Raw genomic sequence first — 22,165 nt, 5'->3', positions numbered from 1 at the left:
TTGTTTTGTTTTGTATGTAATACGCTTTTTGTTTTACAGTTTTATGTTGCATTGTTTATCTTGTGTCTTCTACTTTGTGCCACTTCACATTATGTGCTATCGTGTGTATTATTTGTCTGTGTCTTTTCTTTTTCTCTTCATTTTGTTCAACTTTGTATCATCATGTTGTTGTGCTGTGTATTTGTTGTGACCCGCTGAGGGACTGCTGATGCCAATTAGCTCGTAGCTATAGTCTGGTTTATCAAATGGTAACATTTATGTTTTAAACTGTACATGGTCCCTTTTTAAAAAAAAATATATATAAAATAAATAAGTAAATATAACTAAATTTTAAGTAAACTCCACAATTAGATATAATATGACATTTTTCAAGTCAATCGGTTTCTTAGTTTTTAAGTAAAATAAACTTGTCAGATTTTACAGTGTAGAGCGTTGCACAACCTCTGGTTAGGAAACACTGTTCAAATGCGGCAAAAAAAACCCAACTTCAAAGCCTTCTAAGTCCAGCAGGCCAGGTTATTTCAATTAGTCTCCAACAAGGACCTTCTTCTTCCCCAGCTGGACCCCCACCTATCACTCCAAGGGATCAGCTACACAGGACCCTGTCACTCTGTTTCCTTTCACGACCCCCCCCAGGGGCTTTTGTTTTGGAAAAGGAGAAGTGAGTCAGGTTCAAAGAAGAGGAGCAGACCGCAGAGTAACATGAGATGACGGTCTTTCTGACGGGCCATGTGGATAGCAGACGATGCACGACTGCTGGTTTGGAAAGCGGACTTTTTTTTAAATTTCTGATCAATAAACATGCTCACAGATGCACACAAACAGTTTGAAATGTGTTTTTATTCAGTCATCATACACATTACAATAAGTACAAACTGTATTTAAACCACCATTTCAACAACAAAATTAAACCATTAACACTTGTAACCCTCAAAAATAATGTTGTAAACTATTCTTTTGGAAACAAAAAATGGTTTACAGATTTTCATAATTATATCAGCATTGTTCTACACTTTAACACCAACTACAGAAATGCATCTCCTTTGAGACTCTTGTTTGAGCTTTCGGTATAGTAAACTTCCAAAAACCTCGAATCATATGTGCTCTCCTGAACTAAAAAAAAGTCTTTGTACACATTCTGGGAACAACTATGTTTTTGCTCTGATCATTATTTATATAATTTCATAATATACCAAATTATTTAAATGCTTGGTTTTGGTTTCTAAAGGTATTTTGGCTTGTTTTTGTGGTCAAACTATTGAATTCGTTGTTGTTTTAAAGGTTGACCCCCCAAATTCCAAACAATAAGACATATAAGAAAGTATAAGTGAGCAACAAATGATATGCAGGGCCTTAGAGTTTAATAAATCTCTGGATTTATGCAAGATTGCCACCGACTTTAAAAATATTCCTTTAACACTGTCACTATGTTGTTTCCATGTTAATTTCAGATTAATCACAACATATTTACCCTCATCAATTTCTTAGTGATTTCTAAAAAACAGGAATTCAGTTTCATTAATATTGGAACACAGAGCTGCTCCAGATAATCAGCCAGTTAAAAATAAAAGTAAAAGTATACAATATTATTTATTGATTCCTTCATTGATTTTAATGAAAGCATTTATTGATTCAATCAGTCTAGAAATACAGATATGTAAAAGTAAAAGTTGGGTCGATTTACGCTTTGTGTGCAAGCTTAAACCTGTTTAATTTAATGCAAACCTGCTGAACTGACATTTGTCATGATAACACGTTCTGGCAAATTAAAAAGTAGTCTACATCAGCAACCTGTGCAGACAGCATCACAGTGCTGTGATGTGATGTGCCAGTGCCCAGTTTGCATTGCTCAGTGGTGTAATGTGACAAGGTATTGTTACTTTGTTACAGTACTTAAGTTTTTTTTTTTTTTGCTTGATTTTTCTTAATTGAGTTTTTAGATCTTGGTCAACTTTTTTACTCCACTACATTTCCAGGTATTTTAACTACTACAAAATAGAAAGAAGGGAGGAGGGGGGCTGGACAAATGAAGGAATGGGAGGGAAGAAAAGCTGGATTTTGTTCTTTCAATCCTTTTCTTTCAAGTATAATGTACACTATATTTTTAAGGTTGTGTATGTTATAAAGAAATAAATGTTATCCTAATTATCCTCAGAATTCTGACATGCTTTTTTATCACAAGCATTTACTTGTACTTTTACTTTCAGTACTTAAGTACATTTAATAAAATAATATTACTTTTAATACTTAAGTACAGTAAATGACAGATACTTAAAGACTTTTACTTATGTTATATAATTATAGTCGACTAACTTTTACCAAAGTCATTTTCTGGAAAGATATTTGTACTTTTGCTCAAGTACGGCTCTTAGGTACTTCATCCAGCACTGGTATTGCATTAAGCAATATGACAATGTGATAGACATGATGTTATGTTTGTTTATAAACGCACTAACTGGTATCTGACGGGCTTTGAGCCGAGCATCAGCAACATGAAGAAGAGCAAGTTTCAGGAGAGATGGAAAGGGGCGGAGCTGTGCAAGCTGTTTGTTTGCTAGAAAGGAACAGGCCCATTGCTATTTAAAGGCTATCTGTCGCTCGCTTTGAAAGTGCGAAGAATGGCTGATACATGAAGTTAAATTAAAGAGATTATCTACACAAAGCACTACCAAAATAACAACATAAGTGGCAGTTTTCTTGAGGGATTTCACCAAGGAGCTGAAAGTAACTGGTAAGGTAAAAGACCATTTCTAACAGCAAGCTGGGCTACTTCCTGTTGGCTATATATTATGTTCTTACCATTAAATATAATATAAAACATTTATTTTCTATTTTAGAAAGTAACTTGCAAATGTAGGAAGATAGCATGAAGGCCTCTCACCCATCTTTTGAGTGGTTAATCTGATCTTGAACACATAGCTGGTAGCTACATAGTTTGTTTATATGATGTAACAAAAATGCATATATAATATATTCAATGTGGACATAGAGCTTGATGTTACGCTACGCAACGTTATAATAGTTGGACGGTTCTTTGCTGTTTAGGAAGGTGTCATTATGTTACACCTGACTTTTAATATCCAACTGGTTTCAAAAATGCTACTGTGAGCCAACCCTTAAAAAGTACAAAAAACAAAGTCTGAAAGCAAGTGTTGAAAAAGTGCAAAAGGGCGACCTTTATGTAACATTTGTGGAGTTTTCTTTCTCAGTCACTCAGCAAAACCCTTGGTTTGACTGAAGGCTGTTTGCCCACACAAAGGCCACATAAGAGTTCAAAGTCTCTCAACCAAAAAACTGATCAGGTTCGCTTCACATGTGACATGAACACGAACACATCTGGTCCTATTTTAAACTGAACGGGAGAAGGGAGCGTTGATTGTGATGATGATATCTCTGTGTAGTATTTATACAGTTCTCTCTAAAGCGAAGATCGGACGTTCAGTCATGCAAAAACGGGAATATAAAAACAATCATCAGCATTTTTCCCCTTTACCTCAATACCCTCAATCCTCACCCCTATGCACCATTTACCACAACCTGGAGGTTTTCCAAACTAAACAAGAGGGAAAACATGAAGCCAAACAACATGCTGAAAGCTTAACTAGTGCCTGAGTTTTTTTCTTGATAAGGTCAACAGGTCAAGAGAAGACCACGGTCCTAACATACAACACAACTGCACAGGATGTCCAAATGCTGAACTCTGAATGCATTCTTTGCAACAGGCCAGATAGTTAAAGGTTTTGTGATGTGGAGTGGTGTGATACATAATCCAAAAGATGGTTTAGCAAGTTTGTTCTTGGGTCATCATCTGGTCTTTCTTCTCCCTGAAAACACAAATAAAAAAAGAGTCACTGAAACAACAAACTATAAATATCAAAATGATTTTTTTGTTTTTCACACCATCACTTCTACTAAGGTATGTCCTTATTTCAAAGCTGATTATCCTCACCTTTCTGAACTTATGTTGGGTAAATGGCCATCCAGACTGCATGCACTGTTGCTCCACGGGAGTTGAATAAGTGACGCAATGGGAAACACTTGTTTAAACAAAAGTGGCCGCAGGAGAACTGTCTGGTGACCTTGCATCAGGGCAGGAATCATTTTCAACTCAGTCCTTAATAACAGCACTTTATAGCTCTTATTAATAGTGTTTTATTAACAGAGCATATAAAATGTAGTTGTTCATTAGGGACACTTGCAAAACAGGAACATAAATGTTGAAGGGCAAAATGCAATAATGCAGTAAGCCCTCCCTTATTTGAACTAGTGATGCATTAGTTGGGATTTGACATTATATCTTTACAGCGAAAATTAACAGTCTTAGGAGGATTGTCTTTTGAACTTGATCAAGCAGCGACCACGAGGTGACACATGTTGCTGTAAGTATCTGCTCAGTGGCTGTTTGATTTTTTTTTTAAAAAAAAACAGCTGTGTCTCATCAGAAATCTATTTATTTTTCAGTTTTTGATATTGTGCATATTATGCATGTCCTCAAAAGATGGATTCACAAGTGTGTCTTAAAATAATACTTGCTTACCCACACCGTATGTACACTGAGAAAGTACTTAGTCATAACTGTTCCTTTTCTCTACTCTGACCATTGAAAGATACCTTCCTAATGCATACTTAATGGAAGAGACTGCAATCCACTGTCCCCTCTCTCTGCAAAAAATACACATTGAAGTTCAGCTGAAGCTAATATAAGGCTCCGGCCATCTGAGTTAAATCAAAGTGATCTAATCAAGTGATTATCTTCCAGAGTTTCAGCCTTTGTAGTATAAAATCCCTCCAGTGCAGCACAGCAGGAAACACTGTCCGGGAAACACAAAGCAAGAACTTTATCCCTAAAAAACTAACTTAGTTAGCCATCTAGAGAATGGCCACTTGATGTTACTATCTCAGATTGCATATAAGCTTCGGCTGAACTGGAGTGCGAATTTTGACCTCCATTTTCTCGATTTGAAGGAAGGGATCTCTGATCAGTCAGATACAAGAGAAATGTTTATATCAAGCTGTTTCCAACTTTTAAGAGTCACACCAAGAACATTAACTATAACAGTAACAATAAATATATTGTTTTGAAAATCGTTGTAAGTCAAGTGGATGACAGAGTCCACACCCAAACTTTCAGGATTACAACAGTGGCAAAGGATATAGTTGAGATTGCTTTTACAGCGATTTGATGAACGACAGAAACACTGACAACCACTCAAATTTACAGGGTGTCACATTAAACATGGCAGATGACAATGTGGAGAAATTCATCATTGAGGTTAAACTAGAATTACCGCCTTGCGGTTGGAAGCCTTTTGCCAACCAGTCAAGTTACAATTGTAGTTTACATCCACATCTGTGAAAACATGGATGCTTCACACTCGTCTTCCCCAACAACAACACAGATGATCTTTACAGTCAGCACCGTTTCAAGGTGGACACCCGAGATTAGTGTCACCTATTCACTATCTGACCAAGCGCCTCCCCTTCTGTTCCTGAGTTACGACGTTAAATAATGGCCATAAAAGCGTTTTTGCAAAACATTAGTGAAGTTGACCTTTGACATTTTGAATATGTAACGTTGTCACTTTTAAACGTGTGTACATTTGTGTAAAATGTTGTCATAAATAGCATATTAGTTCTTGATCATATTTTGTTAGGTCACAGAGACTGTTGATTTTCAACCAAATTCAAATCAGTTCATTCTTGAGTCCAAATGACATTTGTGTCAAATTTTAAAAAAAAAAAAGAAGAAAAAAAGGACAACCTAGCTGGCACAGAGGCATAAAAACCGTTACTGAGAATTCGCCATCGATGAGTCAAGTGATGAGAAGCTGACAAGAGACTTCCCAAATCTCAGCACTAATCCTTGAAAATGTTTTGCCTCAGTGATGATGTTTTTCAACTTCTGAAATGTTTTTGGGAAGTCCCACTATATCTTTTTAGATACATACTGAGTGGGTTACTATTGTAGATATGCGCTTGAGTGAGAGCAAGAAAAAGAGAGACAGGAAAGGCAAAGGACAGAGAGGGGGCAACATGCAGCAAAGGGCCTGGGCTGTAGTCTAAAGTCTTAATGGTACGCACTCTACCCAGTGAGCTACCAGGACACCGCTATTATCATGATGGTGCCCGTCATTTGGTGTTGAGACAGCTCACTTTGCTTAATGTGCTTCCCCCATTACCCTCTGCTAAGTTCAGACAAAGCCCCCCAGCCCCATCCCCCAACTTTTTGATGTGCAATATAGCAGAAGTGGACCAGACATGATGGTGCGTACACACACACACACACACACACACACACACACACACACACACACACACACACACACACAAACACACAGACTTGTATCTTATGGTGTAATGACTTTCTTACTCCTGTGGTGAGCTGCCAGCAGACCTGCTGAAACCTGCAGAGTAACCCTAGCTGTGGAAAGTACCCCTGCAAGTCTGAGTCTGAGAACAGGTTAGTGAGTCCTTTTCTACCTGTCGCACACATACACACATGCATGCACACAGTTGTGTAGTATCACTACTTCTTTCCTCCAGACACGCAACCCAGACATGATCTGAAATATGGTAAGACCCCTGCTGCTTCCATCCTGCTTCTGATGTTGAGAGGAATCAATGTGTCTGCACTTGTTGGTCGGGGAGTGTGTTTAAAGTGTGTGTGTGTTCATGCTTGTCAGCGTGACCACTCACACTCAAGGAATGTGTAAGATTTCTCTTTACGCATTTAGGCTACTGTCTGCGCAGTGTGATTCCTGGCTGTGTGTGTCCCGGGTCTCCTATGTGCACCAGCATGTCATGTGTGTGAGATCACCTCCCTCACATCTGCAGACCTCTAGACACTCCGAGTTTCTTTTTACACCTGGCCTCCCTTGATCGAGGCTTCAAGAGAGAGCAGGTGTGCTTGCTCCTTGACTCGAAAACATAGTAGTTTCATCGCTGCCCCAAGTGCTGCTGGGAGCGGGAGGTAGCTCTCGACTCCTACCCTTTTTTCTTCCCTTTGCCGGAGTTATGGCGGGGGAAAGCCCAAATGAAGTCTATGAGCCCATAAAACAGGCCTTTAATTTGCTTGTATACGCCCAGGAGTACTGTTAGCCTCCCGTTTCTCTGGACTGCAGTCATAAGTATGATCCCACAGGGTATATGGGTTTATTCGGTTTGATCAGATCAGAAGGAAATTTATGAGTTACAGTTAAGAGGCTGGGACTTGTTGGATTTCTAACAGGCAGGTGGGATTCATTGCTTTTGTTTTTTTGTGCCTTTGTTGGCGCTGCGAAAAAGTTTTAACTATTGAGAGGAAATGGGAGGGGAAGAAGACCTCTAGCTATATACCAGTTTTCACAAGATAACATGTGCCTCTTATTTCCAACATATAATCTATCCATTCAAAGACGAAATTAAATATATTTGGGCGGCTATGGCTGGAGGCTCGCCGAACAAAAACAAGGCAGTATCTGTGTCATAATTCAGTGTTTGTCTAACCAGTGGAGACTTTTCCACTCGTGGTTTGTACTGAGAGGCAGATGGCCAGAAGGTTTTTGTTTGATTCTGCAATTAGTTTCAGTACAATCGTTAAAGTAATACTTAATTAAATAAGTAACTCACTGTGTAACATTGAGTTCGTAAAGAAAACTTTGAAGACTATAGAAATTATTCAGTCTACAAACTCTCACACAAAGTATGCAGTATAATGCATTTTCATTCATCAAGTCGTACACTCAGTACTTTGCAAATACCGTACATGCTTTTTCGCTAAAACCTTACTATTGAAAACACTTTGCATAAACAGTGTCCTGCATGGACAAGTAGCGTGCGTTTGAACTCTGCTCAGTGGAATGCAACAGCAGAGTTCAAATGCAAACGCTTACCCAGGTGTGATACTTGTATGCAAATGTGTTTTAAATTCATTAATAATTTTCTCTGTTTTTGGGTTCGAACAGATTACTGCCTAGTCACCTGCCCTCACAAAAAAAGTTGTGTTACAGGTAAAAATACATGTAAATAAATTCACATACGGGGATGGGTAAAAATGAACGAAATGCTATGGGTAGTAGATGAGAACAAAAATAACCATAAGTGCCCAAGCTGGTGGATGCTCAGCAGCATCTGCCAGACTTGACAACTTTATCATACAGCAGACTTATAAACAAGCAGAGGATGTTTGAAATGACATCGTTTCGGAGCTGAGGATGCAGCTAACTGATAGCAGTTGGGTACATTCACTGGATGTGTGGACACAGGATTAACACAAAATCAGTTACCTTTGTGTCACTCTGCATTACACGAGGAAAAGAGTAACGCCTGCACACTTACTCTGTGCCACACAAGTTAAACAGAGACAAGGTTTTATTCCTACTTGTGTCTTTGTCGGGTTAAAATGGAAATTTTGACAAAACGGGCATTTGTTTGTTTGGCATGGAGCAAATATGCCGGCTTTACTTACACCTACATGATGTGCATATAATTTTTTTCTCTCAACTTTTCATAACCACAAGAAAGAGCTGATGGAGCGAGTGCTTTGTATATCTGATCTGAGCAGATTACAGTACAATGACCCCCGCCCCCCCACCACACACACACAAACACACAATTTAAGATATTTATATATAGCATATTATTCTGCATTTTTTTCGCCACTTCAGCCACTGAACATATTTACATTTCGTAATTACCTTTCTATAAAGTACTTTTCCTTGTTAGTGGGGGAGTCACCCTTTCCCACACAGTATTTATACTGCTTTCACATACACAAAGAATTCACAACAAACAATGAATGTTTATATAATCCAATGTTTGTTTGTAATTTAATCTCATTGATATCAGCCTCACTGCTTACAGTGCACTATAATAACTGCACTGCTGACTGTACTGATAATGCAAACATTCCCTACTGCTTTATAACAAGCGTTCAGCTGGTGAAACACTGCGTGACTTTTATTATGAAGAAGTCACAGGAAACGCAACTTATGCACTAACCACTTGGGTTAATCAAAGGTAAGTTTTCAAAACAAGATGGCTGCAGTTTTGGGAAAGGAACAAACGAGTAAGTAGGCAACACAGCACACCACCTCCTTGCACTGTGCTGTGCTATAGTGTGGAAAACTACGACTGTCTTCTTTATGAAACCACAGCTGTGCTGTAAACAGATACATCAGTTGCTCCTCTGGTGTATTTCTGATGAAGTAGTTGCTCAACAACAGGATGTAACCCCCCTCCGGTTTTAAGTTTTATGGGGTTATAATACCACCTGAAACTGTATAACAACAGTTGTGTAATATTTTGGCTTGTTGGATATCTACATTAAAACTCCTCAGCTTACCACAAACTTGGAATTCAATAGTCTAAAAGAGGCCAGAGGAGGAAGAAAAACAATATTTTCATAGGAAGAAGTGAAATAATATTTACCGTATCGTCGGCTAGGTGATAGAAAAACTACCTGTGCTGCCTCTTTGGAATTAAGAGAATGAATTAATCTGCAGCAGCATTCAAGTGTAAAAGACAACAGCTGCAGAGGTCACTGTAAGACATATTTAATTTGCTTCTTTTATGTTTCCTGTATTGGATTTTGTAGCACCAGTGGAATAGAGGAATTGATTTTTCTGTGAAGTGAATCCTGTGCGAACTCACCTCTCTTGTTTCCTGTTGTGCAGGTGGATCATCACTCCCATCGTGACCAGTGCAGAGAGGGAGCCAACAGCACCGAGTACAAACCCCACCTTATCATCTGTGAAAATCAACACTGAATTAATCACTGCTATCTGTCATTGATCATTCTGCACAATCCATCCATCCTCCACAGCATTTAATATCTGGATCAATAGAAAGTCAAAAGGCAACCAGGGAAGCACTGATGGTAAAGTAAAAGCATTAGGGGGAAACTGAGGAGGAAAGATCAATGAACCGTCACAGCTCTTTTGAACAAGCAGTCCCTTGGAGCTGCTCCGTAGCCAAACATAGAGGACTGTGGTTGGAGATCTGCAGCAAGGATTTACAGTTTGGGCTCGTAGCTGGGTGTGGCTGAAATTTATCATACATGTCTGTTTATCTTAGTAAATAAAGGATTAAAAAACAAAAATCCATGCTTGACCACTTGAGTTTTTTCTGTGAACATGGTAGCCATAGTGTCAATAGCTTGGATTACACTAAATGTAAAAATGTAAATGTATGGTTTGGTCAGATGCAACTGTTAAAAATGTCAACTTCACTTGTAGTCTAATCTACTGGGCTGGATTTCTTTCTCTTTTTTTTTAACATTTTTGGGGGGGGGTTGCCTTTATTGGGACAGGACGGTTTAAGTGTGAGGGGGGAGAGAGAATGGAAGACATGCAGCAAAGGGCAGAGGCCGGAATCAAACTCGCGATCGCTGCGGCGAGGACACAGCCTCTGTACAAAGGGTGCCCGCTCTACCAACTGAACCACCGGGCGCCCCTGGGGCTGGATTTTTATTGTTCTGTGTCCCTCTCCAGATTCAGAGGTTTATTTCACTAAATTCATTCAGGTTAACATTGTGCTCATGTTAGCTAATTTCTTGTTGGAGGAGGATTCACAGGGGGAGCATAATGCTTCTGCAGCAACACTTTCTGCCAAATTCTACCACCTCTTAATGGAGAGCGCTTTGAAATGCAGCGCTAAAGCTCACTAAGGCAAAGGAGCCAGTGTTGCCAACTCCATTTTTCAATGAAATGCACTTACTTGCAAAGTTGCAAGATGATGTCATATGCTCATTTGTATATTGGTGACATCATCACTTATCAATGGAAGCATTAAAACTTTGCTGAATTAGACTCAACTGAAAAATCCTCACCTAAGCATTTAAAAGGCATGAGAGCTATGGTGCTTGTACTACAGTGCATCACTTTCTTGCACTTCCAATGCAAAGAGCAATAGCTTCACCTTCAGCTTTTATGAATGCACCTGTAACTGGTGTATGAGCTTATTTCACATTATCATGAACAAAAAATAGATATGAAGAGTCCTGGTCATTGTTCTTAATGGTTTTACATGCAAGTTAAACACAGCCACCCAAGAAATGATCATTGTGTTCTGCCAGTATATTAGCAAAAGCATGAATCAGTTTTCCGATAATCACCAAGAAGATCGAACAAAACAAAAATGAAACAGTTTCAAACTCATATTTTAAGCACAGTGCTGGGAGGATTGATCAGTCTCCATCTGCTGCTGTTCCCAGCAGTGGTTTTAACATTGTTTGCACTTGCTTAGGTAATACTGTGATCAAATTATAACATCTGAATCCTTCCTTGGGGTCTTTGCAAGTTCAGCGTTCAATTTTCCAATCTATTTGACTATTCATACAGTTCTCTGAGCCACGCAGGCAAGTATACAGATGCTCTGGAGAAGGTAATTATCAAAGCACCGTCATCCTCTAACGCATGAACGCATGGACACATGTCAACTGTGTAACATGTTTGTCAGGTAGGCACTGCAGGCGCCTTTAAAATGTCATCCGCCTCTGAACATCAAACACACACATGCTGCAGAAGCACAGTGGAATACACACCCACATGTGCAAATATTCCCTCAAGTTTCTAAACCAATCAGTTTCGCTACACATGGCCAGGCTTTCGATGCTGCAGCACTGGTGTCAAGCTGCTGGACGCCGAAGCCCTCGGCATCAGTGCGACAAGCTGCACTGAGTATAATTGCATTAAGAGCATGTGGAGGTCTGGCAGTCAATCAGTGTTAACATTCACCTTTTTCCTTCTTTCTGCTGGCAAAGTCCCAAACCTATCTCATTACTCCACTGAACCCCCCCCGCATTGATCAAATAGTAAAGCTCCAGGGAGCAATAGCACTCAGTTTGGATCATTACACTTCCAGTGAAAAGGGTATTAACACACGACAGACATCATGGGGTTGGACATACCAATCTGCAGGTGACAGAAAACAGAGAAGACATTTATCATTTATCGCTATCATCTGTACTCAGATAAAATGGGATAATGTTTTTTTAAATGTTATTCCTACAATTTGCAACAAATTCAAATTTCTGAGCTCATAACCCTTTACAATGTTTATCTGCGAAGAAATTTTAAACAGATGATACCAATCAGAAAGAATCACAAGACTGTTTTTACAACCCTAGCACGCCCACAGACCCCTGAGCTACATTCTTATCACATAAAGCATTTCTTAAGATAGAGATGAGTTTGGTTTTTTTTTACAGAGCTGATATCATCTGAAAATAATTCTGTTGGCTTTTTTTCTCTCTCTAGTAACAGTGTGTGTCTTTGCACCAAGCTACTGTTGTCATCTGATATGTGCATCTTACCCTGTCTGACTTATTGTGACGGGTGGAAGTATTCTTGGAATTTGAACCATGTGTCAGACGGCAAACTTTAGACATTAGATGTTCCACGTACGAACTGAACGAGCACCCAGATACATAAACACACTCAAAAAACACAAAGCCGAATGGCATTAGCCAACATTGCTTGTCTCTAAACCAGCTTGTTGACTTCATCCATGGTCAGAGATTTCTACCAGACACTTTCGGAGGAGTTTATGAATATAAAGTCAACACAGCAGCAGCAGCAGAAGCCGCTCTGGAAGATAAAAGTGTCCACAGGAATTAGACTCGGCTTCAACAGCTAACCTTTCTTGTGGTCTGGGACCCTGAGGCCTGCAGTGTGTGTCTCTGAATGTAAATGTGTGTTAGGGATGGGAGTTGGTACTTATTACCTTTAAGGCATCCACCAAAATAACCCAATACCAAGTAGTTTTAAAACTTTTCTAGTTCAAAAATATCTGCATTCAATACTTTTTGTCCAGAACTCCCTAAAAATGACCATTTGTATGTGTTTTTTTAATTTAATGCGACATGATAGAGTGCCCTAGTAATGAGACCCAAAACCTGAAAATGACTTAACATTTAAGCACCTCCGGTTCCCTCGACTCAAAGTCAATGTTTTTTTTTGTCTGACATAAGTTCTGTGGTTAACACTAGCTTAAGAGGCTTAAATGTTTTGTTCTGTGACATAAAACATATCACTAAATACCCCAATCATGAACTTTGAAACACTTATACGTCTTAAAAAAGGCGGTTGCTATAAAGTGGCAAAATGAGACTACAGAGCTGATCACAGCTTTACAGCCTCCTTGTGGTGGCGATGTTAAATCATGCGACTATAGTGTAGTTTGTTTAAAGCCTAACGTTAGCTTTTCACTTCTGGTGATTGCATTTGGGCTTCAAAAGTTCACCACAAAGTTTATTTTCCACAGTGATCCAAAATCCAATGGAAAAATCTCATGGGCTTTTTGACAACAGAACCAGGACGACGCAACCCTCCATGTCAATTTATTGACAGGATGTGAGTGTTAAAGTATTTCATTGATGGCAAGATGGTCTTATAATAAACTAGGCTGTCTATGCAGTAGAAAGATGCAAATTGGTGAAATTGGTGCTTCATGATCAGAGAAAACAGAGAAAAAGGGCACGTTTGCTCAGCTAACAGAGTGCACTGCGCCACATCAGACCTATTAACATTCCAGCTGGTGGGTGATGATGAGAACTCATACGTGTGAAACAACGGCGGCTGGCTGGCAAGAAATGATCTCATTTTACAGTTAAATATTAAGCCAAAACATGTTTCTGAAAACATCTGAGGCAAGAAATAGGTAACTCAGTTTGCTTAGTTAAACAGTTTGATCTTTGTTTTTCAGCCTCCATTTTCACTGTGCTGGAAGCAGTGTGGCACCTGCTCCCTGTTAGAAAAACTCTTGCTATTTCAGCTAAACACGTCAGTAAAATGTGTTTCTAAAAACATTTTAGTTGATAAATAGGCAGTGCAGTAACACAATCTTGATTATTATTCAATCAGCACTACCTAATTTTACTGTTTGATCAGATTTTGGTCCAAGTTTAAAAGAGATAGGTGGGTAAGCTCTTAAAATGTTTGTATACTTGTGTCCTTGGTGGCAGCACAGGTGGTGGTTAAATACGAAAATGCAGACTGTAGGTAAAGCAAAAGCCCAAAGAGAGCCATCAAAACTCCACCGGATTATGTGTTTTGCATCAATTTAGGTCATCTGATGGAGTTTGCCGGAGGTCAAGGTGATATTTAGACACTGGTTAGGTGGAGGGAAGACCAGAGTTCACTGACACATACTACCAACATTGTTTTGATACAAAGCTGCTTGAAAATTGGCCTTTAATACTCAATAGTGAGTTCAGAAAGTGAGTTTAGTGGACCTTCTCAGGCAGAGACATTTACACATTAACTGAAATGACCACATACAGACAGACAGTGAAGTGTGAGCAATGGTTTTGAAGTCTCAACCTGCCCTTGGCTGGCATTTAAACAACTCCTTCTACGTATGCTGCATTTACCAACCACCTCTGTGTCTCTGTCGGCTCTCGCCTGCGTTATCTCAGGGGAATCTGAGAAGTGAACTACGGGCAGAAGATTGAGTGAGGCTTTGTCTTGCAACCCACGTCACTTTTTCCTGTGAAAATTGCTCTATTCCTTTCTGGCAGCTGTCACCTTTCCTTTAATCACTTTCTTCTCCTCTGTGCAAGGAACTCTATTAATATTATAATGCCATCAAAGTGGGGTGATCCTGTTATTGGTATGCATCCGATACTCAACTAGGGCTATTGTTTTTCACAAGACCGTGACAAGGCGCAGCCAAGCTGGTAAACCCTATAACCTTATACTTCTCAAGTCTCCCACGGCCCTGTTATATCAAAAACACCCCAAGGACTTTCTACCCAAACCCAACCCTCACCTCTGCAACACTCCTGACTCTCCAGCTGAAGATATTAACATTGATCATCGCAACACGCCACACCCGTGTCTAAAGTCTAAAGTGGTTAAAAAAGCACATTGACAAATGCGGCAGCAGGTTATGATCCATCTCGAATAGGTGGGGCGTTCAGTGATGTGAGATATTCATACAGAGATTCCCTTTTAATAGAAGGGACTTAGTGTCACCTCTGCTGACAGGCACCATGTCAACAGCGGCTCATTAAAGTGACTCAGAAGAAGTCAAACCGGATGCAGTGGCATTTATTGTTGAGCGGCACACACTGTTCAGCCTACACATGGTGCTGCAGTGATTCATATAAGGGGCGTCTCCTGCTCGGTCTGTATTTAGTGTTGTTTACATGGCTAGAGGTCGCATTTAAATGGTGGAGGTAACAGCTCATGCAACACCTGCCACTGAGCACCTCAGGTCATGTTGACAGTTGTTCACTCTCATTTGTGTAATGAGAGTGTCATAGCAAGTGTGATCATTGTTACATGTCTAAAAAGGCCCAGCTTTGTATGTGTGTACACCACATACATGGGTACAGCCGAAGCTTACACTGTGTAACTGACTTTATCTAGATGTTTGTGAATGTGCGTGAATCTTGCATTATTTGTCCTTGTTTTAATTTTATCCTAACACTACCCTAGTTGTGTCTCACTTGTGTTCAGTAAGACTGTTTGGCTTTCTGTTGTATTTTGGGAATCCCATTTCTGCTTTTGCTTTGTTTGTCAATGTGGGAAGATACGGCAGGTGTTTCTCAAAGTTATAATGGGATCTTTAAACAGCTGCATTTCAAAAAGTCTACATCACTGTATACATATTATAATATATCATATTAGATCATATATTATTTTTTAAAAGCTGCTTACTACAGCTCTAATGCTAGTATAAATTACTATTATTATTAAGTAAAAACACCTTGCAAAGAAAGCTAACTGAGGCTGTCAGGGCACAGGCTCAGTTCGTCAGGTGGCTTACTGTTCCACTAAAACCCCTTTTCCACTGCACAAAAACACCTGCTAACATCTGGCTTTTTAATGTAAGGGGAAAGATACATTCGGCATTCACATCTGTGTCAAATGACTCAGCAGTAGTTATGGGTATATATCGGCTTCGATCGCCATTGATGGAAACCTAACACCCAGGTGAACGTCGTAATTTTAACCCATTAACTGGTGAGATGCAATGACACGCCGCCACAAAATACCGTCCATCTCTGCCCAACCAGCACTCAAACGTCAATCCAAATTAGTCTGCACAGAGTTTTGAAGGAGAGACTTAATAAGTAAGAGACATGTAAAAACAAGTAACGACAGCCAAGTTTTCACATACTCCCATCCATGCTGCTTCCTCCTCCTTACTAACCTGTTCTCTGGCCTTTCCTTGACATTGAACATGACACACCAAAAAAACCTTGGCAGGCATACTTGTCTGCTGCAGAGCCGTGCACACAGCTCTGGTCTATTGGCAATGAGAAAGGAGGGTGTGAGAAAGGGGAGAGAGAGGGGGTGACATGTTTACATATTTTTAATGGGTTTACTTGTATTTTAAAAACCTGCATATACGTATGCCCTAGTTTGAGTGGAAAAGGGGTAGACGTTTTCTGAGAAAGTTAAGATAGTCTTGCAGAGCCTCTGTAGGACCCAACTTGGAGGGATCCCTGCTCCTTGACTTGCCCTTACATTAATCTCCAGATGCATCCACATCAATTGAACATTTAATAAAATAGACACTTTCTATACTTTCTGTCTGATGAGAGACAGCGGTAAGGCATTAGAGGTAGGATCAGCAGTTAGAGGTACCAGAAAGCATGTAAACAAAAGTAAATAAAAAATCACCTGACTTGATAAGAACATTTTTAAACAGCTCTGCAGTGGATATCTGACAACTAATATGTTTTCCTAATGAAAGAGTCACGATCAATTGTGTCCAGCTGTGACTCAGCCGGTTGTTACACAGGCTTTAAAATCTGCCATATGAGGTCTATTCATCCGAGATTACTATCAAAAGGAAGTCTTTGTTTGCAGCTCTAACAAGGAAAGGATGGAGGGCTGGGGTGAAGTCATGAAGGGATGCAAGCAGAGGTGGATCACAAGTCAAGTGGCTTTGTTTCTCTGCCTCCTCTTGCTTTACTCAGCTGATAGGTCGATGACGGCAAAACCTTTTAAATCCTTCAATCTTGAGAGTATGATCTCTTTTATTCTGCTCCAACTAAGTGATTAAAGATCTAATTTCATCCAATCTTGCCTGTCTTTTTGCAACTTTATTTTCAAGGTTTTCTAAAATCAGAGTATACTAGAGCACCAAAAAGATCTGCTGCCACACTGGACATTTAATGGGAAATACTGCCACCCGATGGTGTTAGCCAATGACTACAACAAGACTCAACAAGATTTCATGGTTGGGGTGGTGAATGAAACCGTTAGACCCAGGTGCTTCCAATTTACAAACAGAAAGCCGAGCCAATCCAGGTTAATACGTTTATAGCTTTATAGCTAATGGTCTGCATGAGCAGCAGAGAGCCAACTCTATAAAATCTTTTGCTTTCAAAGAGCGAAGAAGAGGATTCCAACAGTCCCTCTCGGTTTTCATTGGGAGGATGCTGCAGATATAAAGCATGTGTGGAGCTAGTCAGTAATAACTTGGTAAGTAACCTTATTTATGTCCTTTCAAAAGGAATCGTGGGAAACCGTTTCAAACGGTGTATAAAACAAAAAAAGAATAATTAAGACGTCATACACTAATCAGAATCATAGACAGAAACAGACAAAAGCCAGTAACCAATTTAAGTTTCTTTATGATTTAATACAAGCAGCCATTGTTTTTTATGCAGTGTAGTATAAAACTCAACTTGATAAATAATTAATCACAGTTGCTGTTTATTTATATTGACTAATTTTTTTCAGTTTTTGGGTGTTTTTTTTTGTTTTGTTTTGTTTTATTTTTTGAAAATATGTCATTTTCATGTGGTCAATCTTTCCCCGAAGGAACTGTTTTGAAACCTCTGCCTGTTTGTGTTTAAGGATAAGTAGATTTGGATGTCTGCTAATGAAAAAAAAAGATCAAATTCACATTATCCTATTGGCAAAAACCATGTGTGCTACATACTCAGTTTTCCCCTGGGAATAATAAGAATAATAAGAAAATAAGACAGAACTCATGAATGCAACACTATCCTGCAGCTGACTCAAAATTTCAATGACAATATGTCAGTTAACTTTCCACCTAATATTTATAGCAGATTTTATAGATATTAGTTTAAAATTCTGGCGCTTTTCTCGCAGACATGACAGCTGAGATTATTTAACTTGACACAAATAGCTGTTGGTTTGGTTTCAAGTTAAAACTGACCTGTTACGCAGTAGGGCTGCTCTCCTGTCCAGGTCCCATCGTTCAGACAAGTGCGTTCGGTTGAACCGTACAGTATGTAGCCTTTGTTGCAGGTGAAGCTCACAGTGTTCCCCTCCAGGTAACATGTCCCGTTCTTTTTCCCATTCCTGGGTGTCGGCAGCCAGCCACAAGACACCACTAAAGGACAATGACACATTAAAAATGTATTCTGTCTTAATTTATGACAAAAAACTAATAAATATGACTAAAATACTCCAGGTCTAAAATCGGTACACTGGATACCTGTCACTCAGAAATTTTATTTTAAAAGCTTGAGCTTATGTATGAATCACTCTGTGGCTCAGCGACCAAACATATCTCTGACATGCTTGTGACATGTGAACCTTCTAGGACTCTGAGGACATCAGGGCCTACTGACGGCCCAAAGCATGAGAACAAAAGCGAGGCAGCATTTCGTTATCATGCAGCAAAGACCTGGAATAACCTGCCAGCTGATGTTACACAGGTAAAAGCTAAAAACTTTCCTTCTTCTTATAATATTTTTATGTTTAATGGTGATTTTTTTTAAATGGTAGGGTAGTAATGGTGGTATTTTTTTTCCTTTATATATATATATATATATAATTTTACCTCATTAAGCTTTCTTATGGCATGATATTACTTTGGAGTATTGTTTTATTCCAAATCAGGCGAACACAAGCTGTTACAGGTCCTGTATTTTACATTTTCGGGCATGTCATTATTAGCGTGAATGCTTCCACAAACATGTTTCAGAATCACGGTATTCTCTTTAGAAGAAATAGTTCACCCAAAAATGAAAATTCAATTAGCTTGTCATCCTCATGCTGATGGAAAGTCTAGTGAAGTTTTATAGTTCACAAAACACTGCTAGAGTTTTTCATGGAAAAGGCGTTGCACTCATCCAAAATTATTAGTGACCAGAATTGAGTAATTAAAAAATACACAACAAATGCACTGCTTGTCCAAAGAAATCCAAGTGTCCTAAGGCCCTGACATGCCAAATTGGTTTGAAAAACGACAAAACGACTTGTTCCTTGTTGCAAACCCCACAAGTCTGTGTATTGGGGATGCTTCCAGGTAGCATGTAAACATTGGTGTGCAGATACTGCGAGCTCTTGTTGGTCTTGCGAAAGCATATATACGTGAACGCTGCTGCCGCACCAGGAGCTACAAGCCACAGGCAACAACAAGACTAAAAACACAGTGACGTTTTTCAAAACAACTTTACACGTCAGAGCTTCAGGACACTTACATTACTTCGGATGAGCAGAATGGAGACATTTTGCGGTTTAAATACGTATTTTTTAATGTTTGAGTCCTGGTCACTATTTGCTTCAATTGTTTGGAAAATTACTAAAAAGCCTTTTCCCCATGAAACTCCAGCAGTGTTTTGTGGACCATAAAACTCCACTGAACTGTCCTTAGGCATGAGGGTGAGTAGATAATGACTGGATTTTCATTTTTGAGTGAAATACCCCTTTAAATATTAAACAAGCAGCAACAAACATGTATGATACAGTTGCACATGGGCATTGACACAACAAAATAGACACAAATATGTCCCTATGTTTTTACCCATGAGTCTAAAAGATTATTCTTGTAACACAAACCTGGCTCCAGAGCTTTCATTTGGGCCTGATGACTTTGGAAGGCCCTGAGTGTGGCGTTTCCCATCCTGAGGCTCCGAGTGGTCAGGGTGTCATATTTACAGAGCGTTGCTCCATCTCCTGAGCACATTGTCAACATGTTTCCCACCAGAGGGTCATCAGGTCTCTCGGGAAGAGAAAAGGCAGGAACAAAAGCAGGATCATAGCTTGGTGGGAAATAGTAGTTATCCAAAAGGTACTTTGAGTCATATGTGAAAAGGGAAGAATCCTTTGAAATGTTCCCTGTGGAGAAAAAAAGAGGACAAAACCAGATTGCTGATTACAAAAACAAACTGTCATGTTTCAGATTGATCCAAAACTAGCGGAAATGATTGTCAGCAGTGGTAGTTGTGATGTCAGATCCATTATTACACAACAAACACCCTCAATTGCTTCACAGCTTTTAAATTAAAAACACATGCAGTATCTAAAAAGTTCTACCCAGTATAGTACAGTGTTCAGGAAAAAATGACAAGCTGAACCAAATCGAGCCATGTGAGTTTGAGCATGAGCCAGCCTTTTGATAAAAAATAAATTATCTATCAATAAATAAAATAATTCAAATTCAAATTCACACACACAATGACTGGAATAATTATGGTGAAGCTCTGGGGCACAAGGTGTTAGCATGGTGTTGTCAGTACATCATTACATTGTTCACTGTTGATTAATGCCTGAAGCCCAGAAAATAGTATTCGGGACAGCCCTACTGATGAGTGCCTGGCATTTTCAACTGGGAAAAAAACACTAAAAAGCTTTGGTGGAGACATAGCCTAATGTACTATAAACAAAACACATGTAGAAAAACATAAAAACATGCAGAAGAATGGGTAAACAGAGAGACTGAATGATAACTTGTAGGGTTTTTATGAAATTTATTGCCAAAGCAGCATATGTTTGACCAATCAGAGCACTTGGCTCAAACTACCTTTTTTGTAAAACATGGTATTAAAAATCAGAGAATATGAGGCACGCTATAATTTGGAGATATGAATGAACACAACTCTATGAGATCAGCGTGGGACACACACGGCACGCTGTCATGGTTTCCTTTTGCCACAGACTTTGATGCATGCAAAAATATCAGCAACAATAAAACTATTAGTTCCCACAAGCTTGAACTGCACTTTCACTGAAGCAAATGACTTCAGTCAAAAGGTCAGGCACCCGAGTTTTGAGGGATATGTGCTGTAATTAAAGCTGAGAGACCTTATTATCATGTATGTATGCGGTCTGGATTCGACTGTGTTCCAGAGATGTGGTTTCAGTGACACTGTACGCTCACAGCGCCTGATATCTCTCTGTAATCTGTTAAAGCTGCGCTAACTCGAAACATGTGCCTTGTTTTCTTCCTGTGCACTCTTAAAACATTTGATTAAGTTTTAGCTAAGCATGGCTCAAGTACGGTAGTCCTTTATAAAGACACAATAACGGGTAATTATTAGCAAATCATACAATCCCTAATCAGCTCTTGCCCCTCTAAAATGAAACACGGCTCTATGTACACTTTTTTTTACAAAGATATTGATATTCTTGCTGCCTTGCAGTGAGAAGTGATTATTTCAGCGCTGATCAATATGATTCAGTTCAGCAGTCTTTCACACTCACAGCCAGCTCCATAGGTGAAGATCTCCTCCGCCGTGGCGTCGGCTGAGGAAATGACCTCTCCTAGTTGCGTCAACAGGTCATCTGATGGGTCAGAGTTCATCAGACCGAGGAGACCCTGAGTGTGGTTGGTAAACTCGGCTGGAAGCAGGACGGTTGCAGCCATCGCTCCGTCATGCACACGAACCTCCACACCAACTCCAGAGAGGAAGATCACAGTCACATTGTGAGGACCGGGGGCGAACACAAATACTCCTAAAATATAAGACATAGTGCATTTTAATACCTCATCCCTCACATAAATACATACATACATTCATATGTTCACAATTTTCTTCTAAAAATGTTTGCAAATCAGTGCATATTGTTCGATAATGCATTATTGGTGTATTTAAACATACAGTTTTAGAAAACTTGTAATATAAAAAATAATTGCCTTACAGGAAGTAAAAATCTTTATTATTATTATTATATTTATTTACTTATTGATTTTTACTTAGTGATTCTGTGTCTTACATGTTGGCTCCCCCTGCTGGGCTGCACTGTAGGTGTTTTCATGTGTGGACTTATAATTTTCCCCCCCGTGGGCTTTCTTTGTGATATTGCCAAATGTAGACGCTGAAGAAGGGCGTCTGGCCCGAAACATCCATGTGGCGACAAAAAATGCTAGAATGAGACTGCTGTCCTGATATTGACTTACTGTAAGTAATAAATTGGGGAAGTTTCATGGTGGTATGTAATAGTTCAAATTTTTACCCTATCCACCTGTT

The 22,165-nt window shown here is 39.4% G+C and overlaps 1 protein-coding gene and 1 long non-coding RNA gene across 7 annotated transcripts in view; one reads left to right on the top strand and one right to left on the bottom strand.

The window, feature by feature from the left end:
* The window catches only part of susd2 (sushi domain containing 2), a 76,444-nt gene that overhangs the window by 16,942 nt on the left and 37,337 nt on the right, over positions 1–22,165 (bottom strand). For 4 of the 6 annotated variants that reach the window (XM_088076433.1, XM_088076434.1, XM_088076435.1 and 1 more), the window contains 5 exons: positions 21,399–21,650; positions 19,755–20,033; positions 18,124–18,300; positions 9,631–9,727; positions 821–3,824 (listed from right to left, as the gene is read on the bottom strand). In XM_088076433.1, the coding sequence (XP_087932559.1) occupies positions 3,782–3,824; positions 9,631–9,727; positions 18,124–18,300; positions 19,755–20,033; positions 21,399–21,650 (848 nt within the window). In that variant the 3' untranslated portion in view covers positions 821–3,781. Of the gene's footprint in view, positions 1–820; positions 3,825–9,630; positions 9,728–18,123; positions 18,301–19,754; positions 20,034–21,398; positions 21,651–22,165 lie in introns of those variants that run through there. The other 2 variants (XR_015776371.1, XM_088076432.1) reach the window with 1 other exon arrangement.
* On the top strand, positions 17,221–21,610 carry LOC148189692 (uncharacterized). The gene is made up of 3 exons (XR_015776372.1): positions 17,221–17,417; positions 18,514–18,628; positions 21,475–21,610. It is a non-coding gene; the product is annotated as an uncharacterized LOC148189692 (long non-coding RNA).

The sequence above is a fragment of the Plectropomus leopardus genome, chromosome 4 (assembly GCF_026936395.1).
Source record: "Plectropomus leopardus strain MGB_pleo_1.0 chromosome 4, ASM2693639v1, whole genome shotgun sequence".
NCBI lineage: Eukaryota > Metazoa > Chordata > Actinopteri > Perciformes > Serranidae > Plectropomus > Plectropomus leopardus.
The sequence above is the reverse complement of the archived record's forward strand: the minus strand, read 5'-3'. Positions and strand labels throughout refer to the sequence as shown.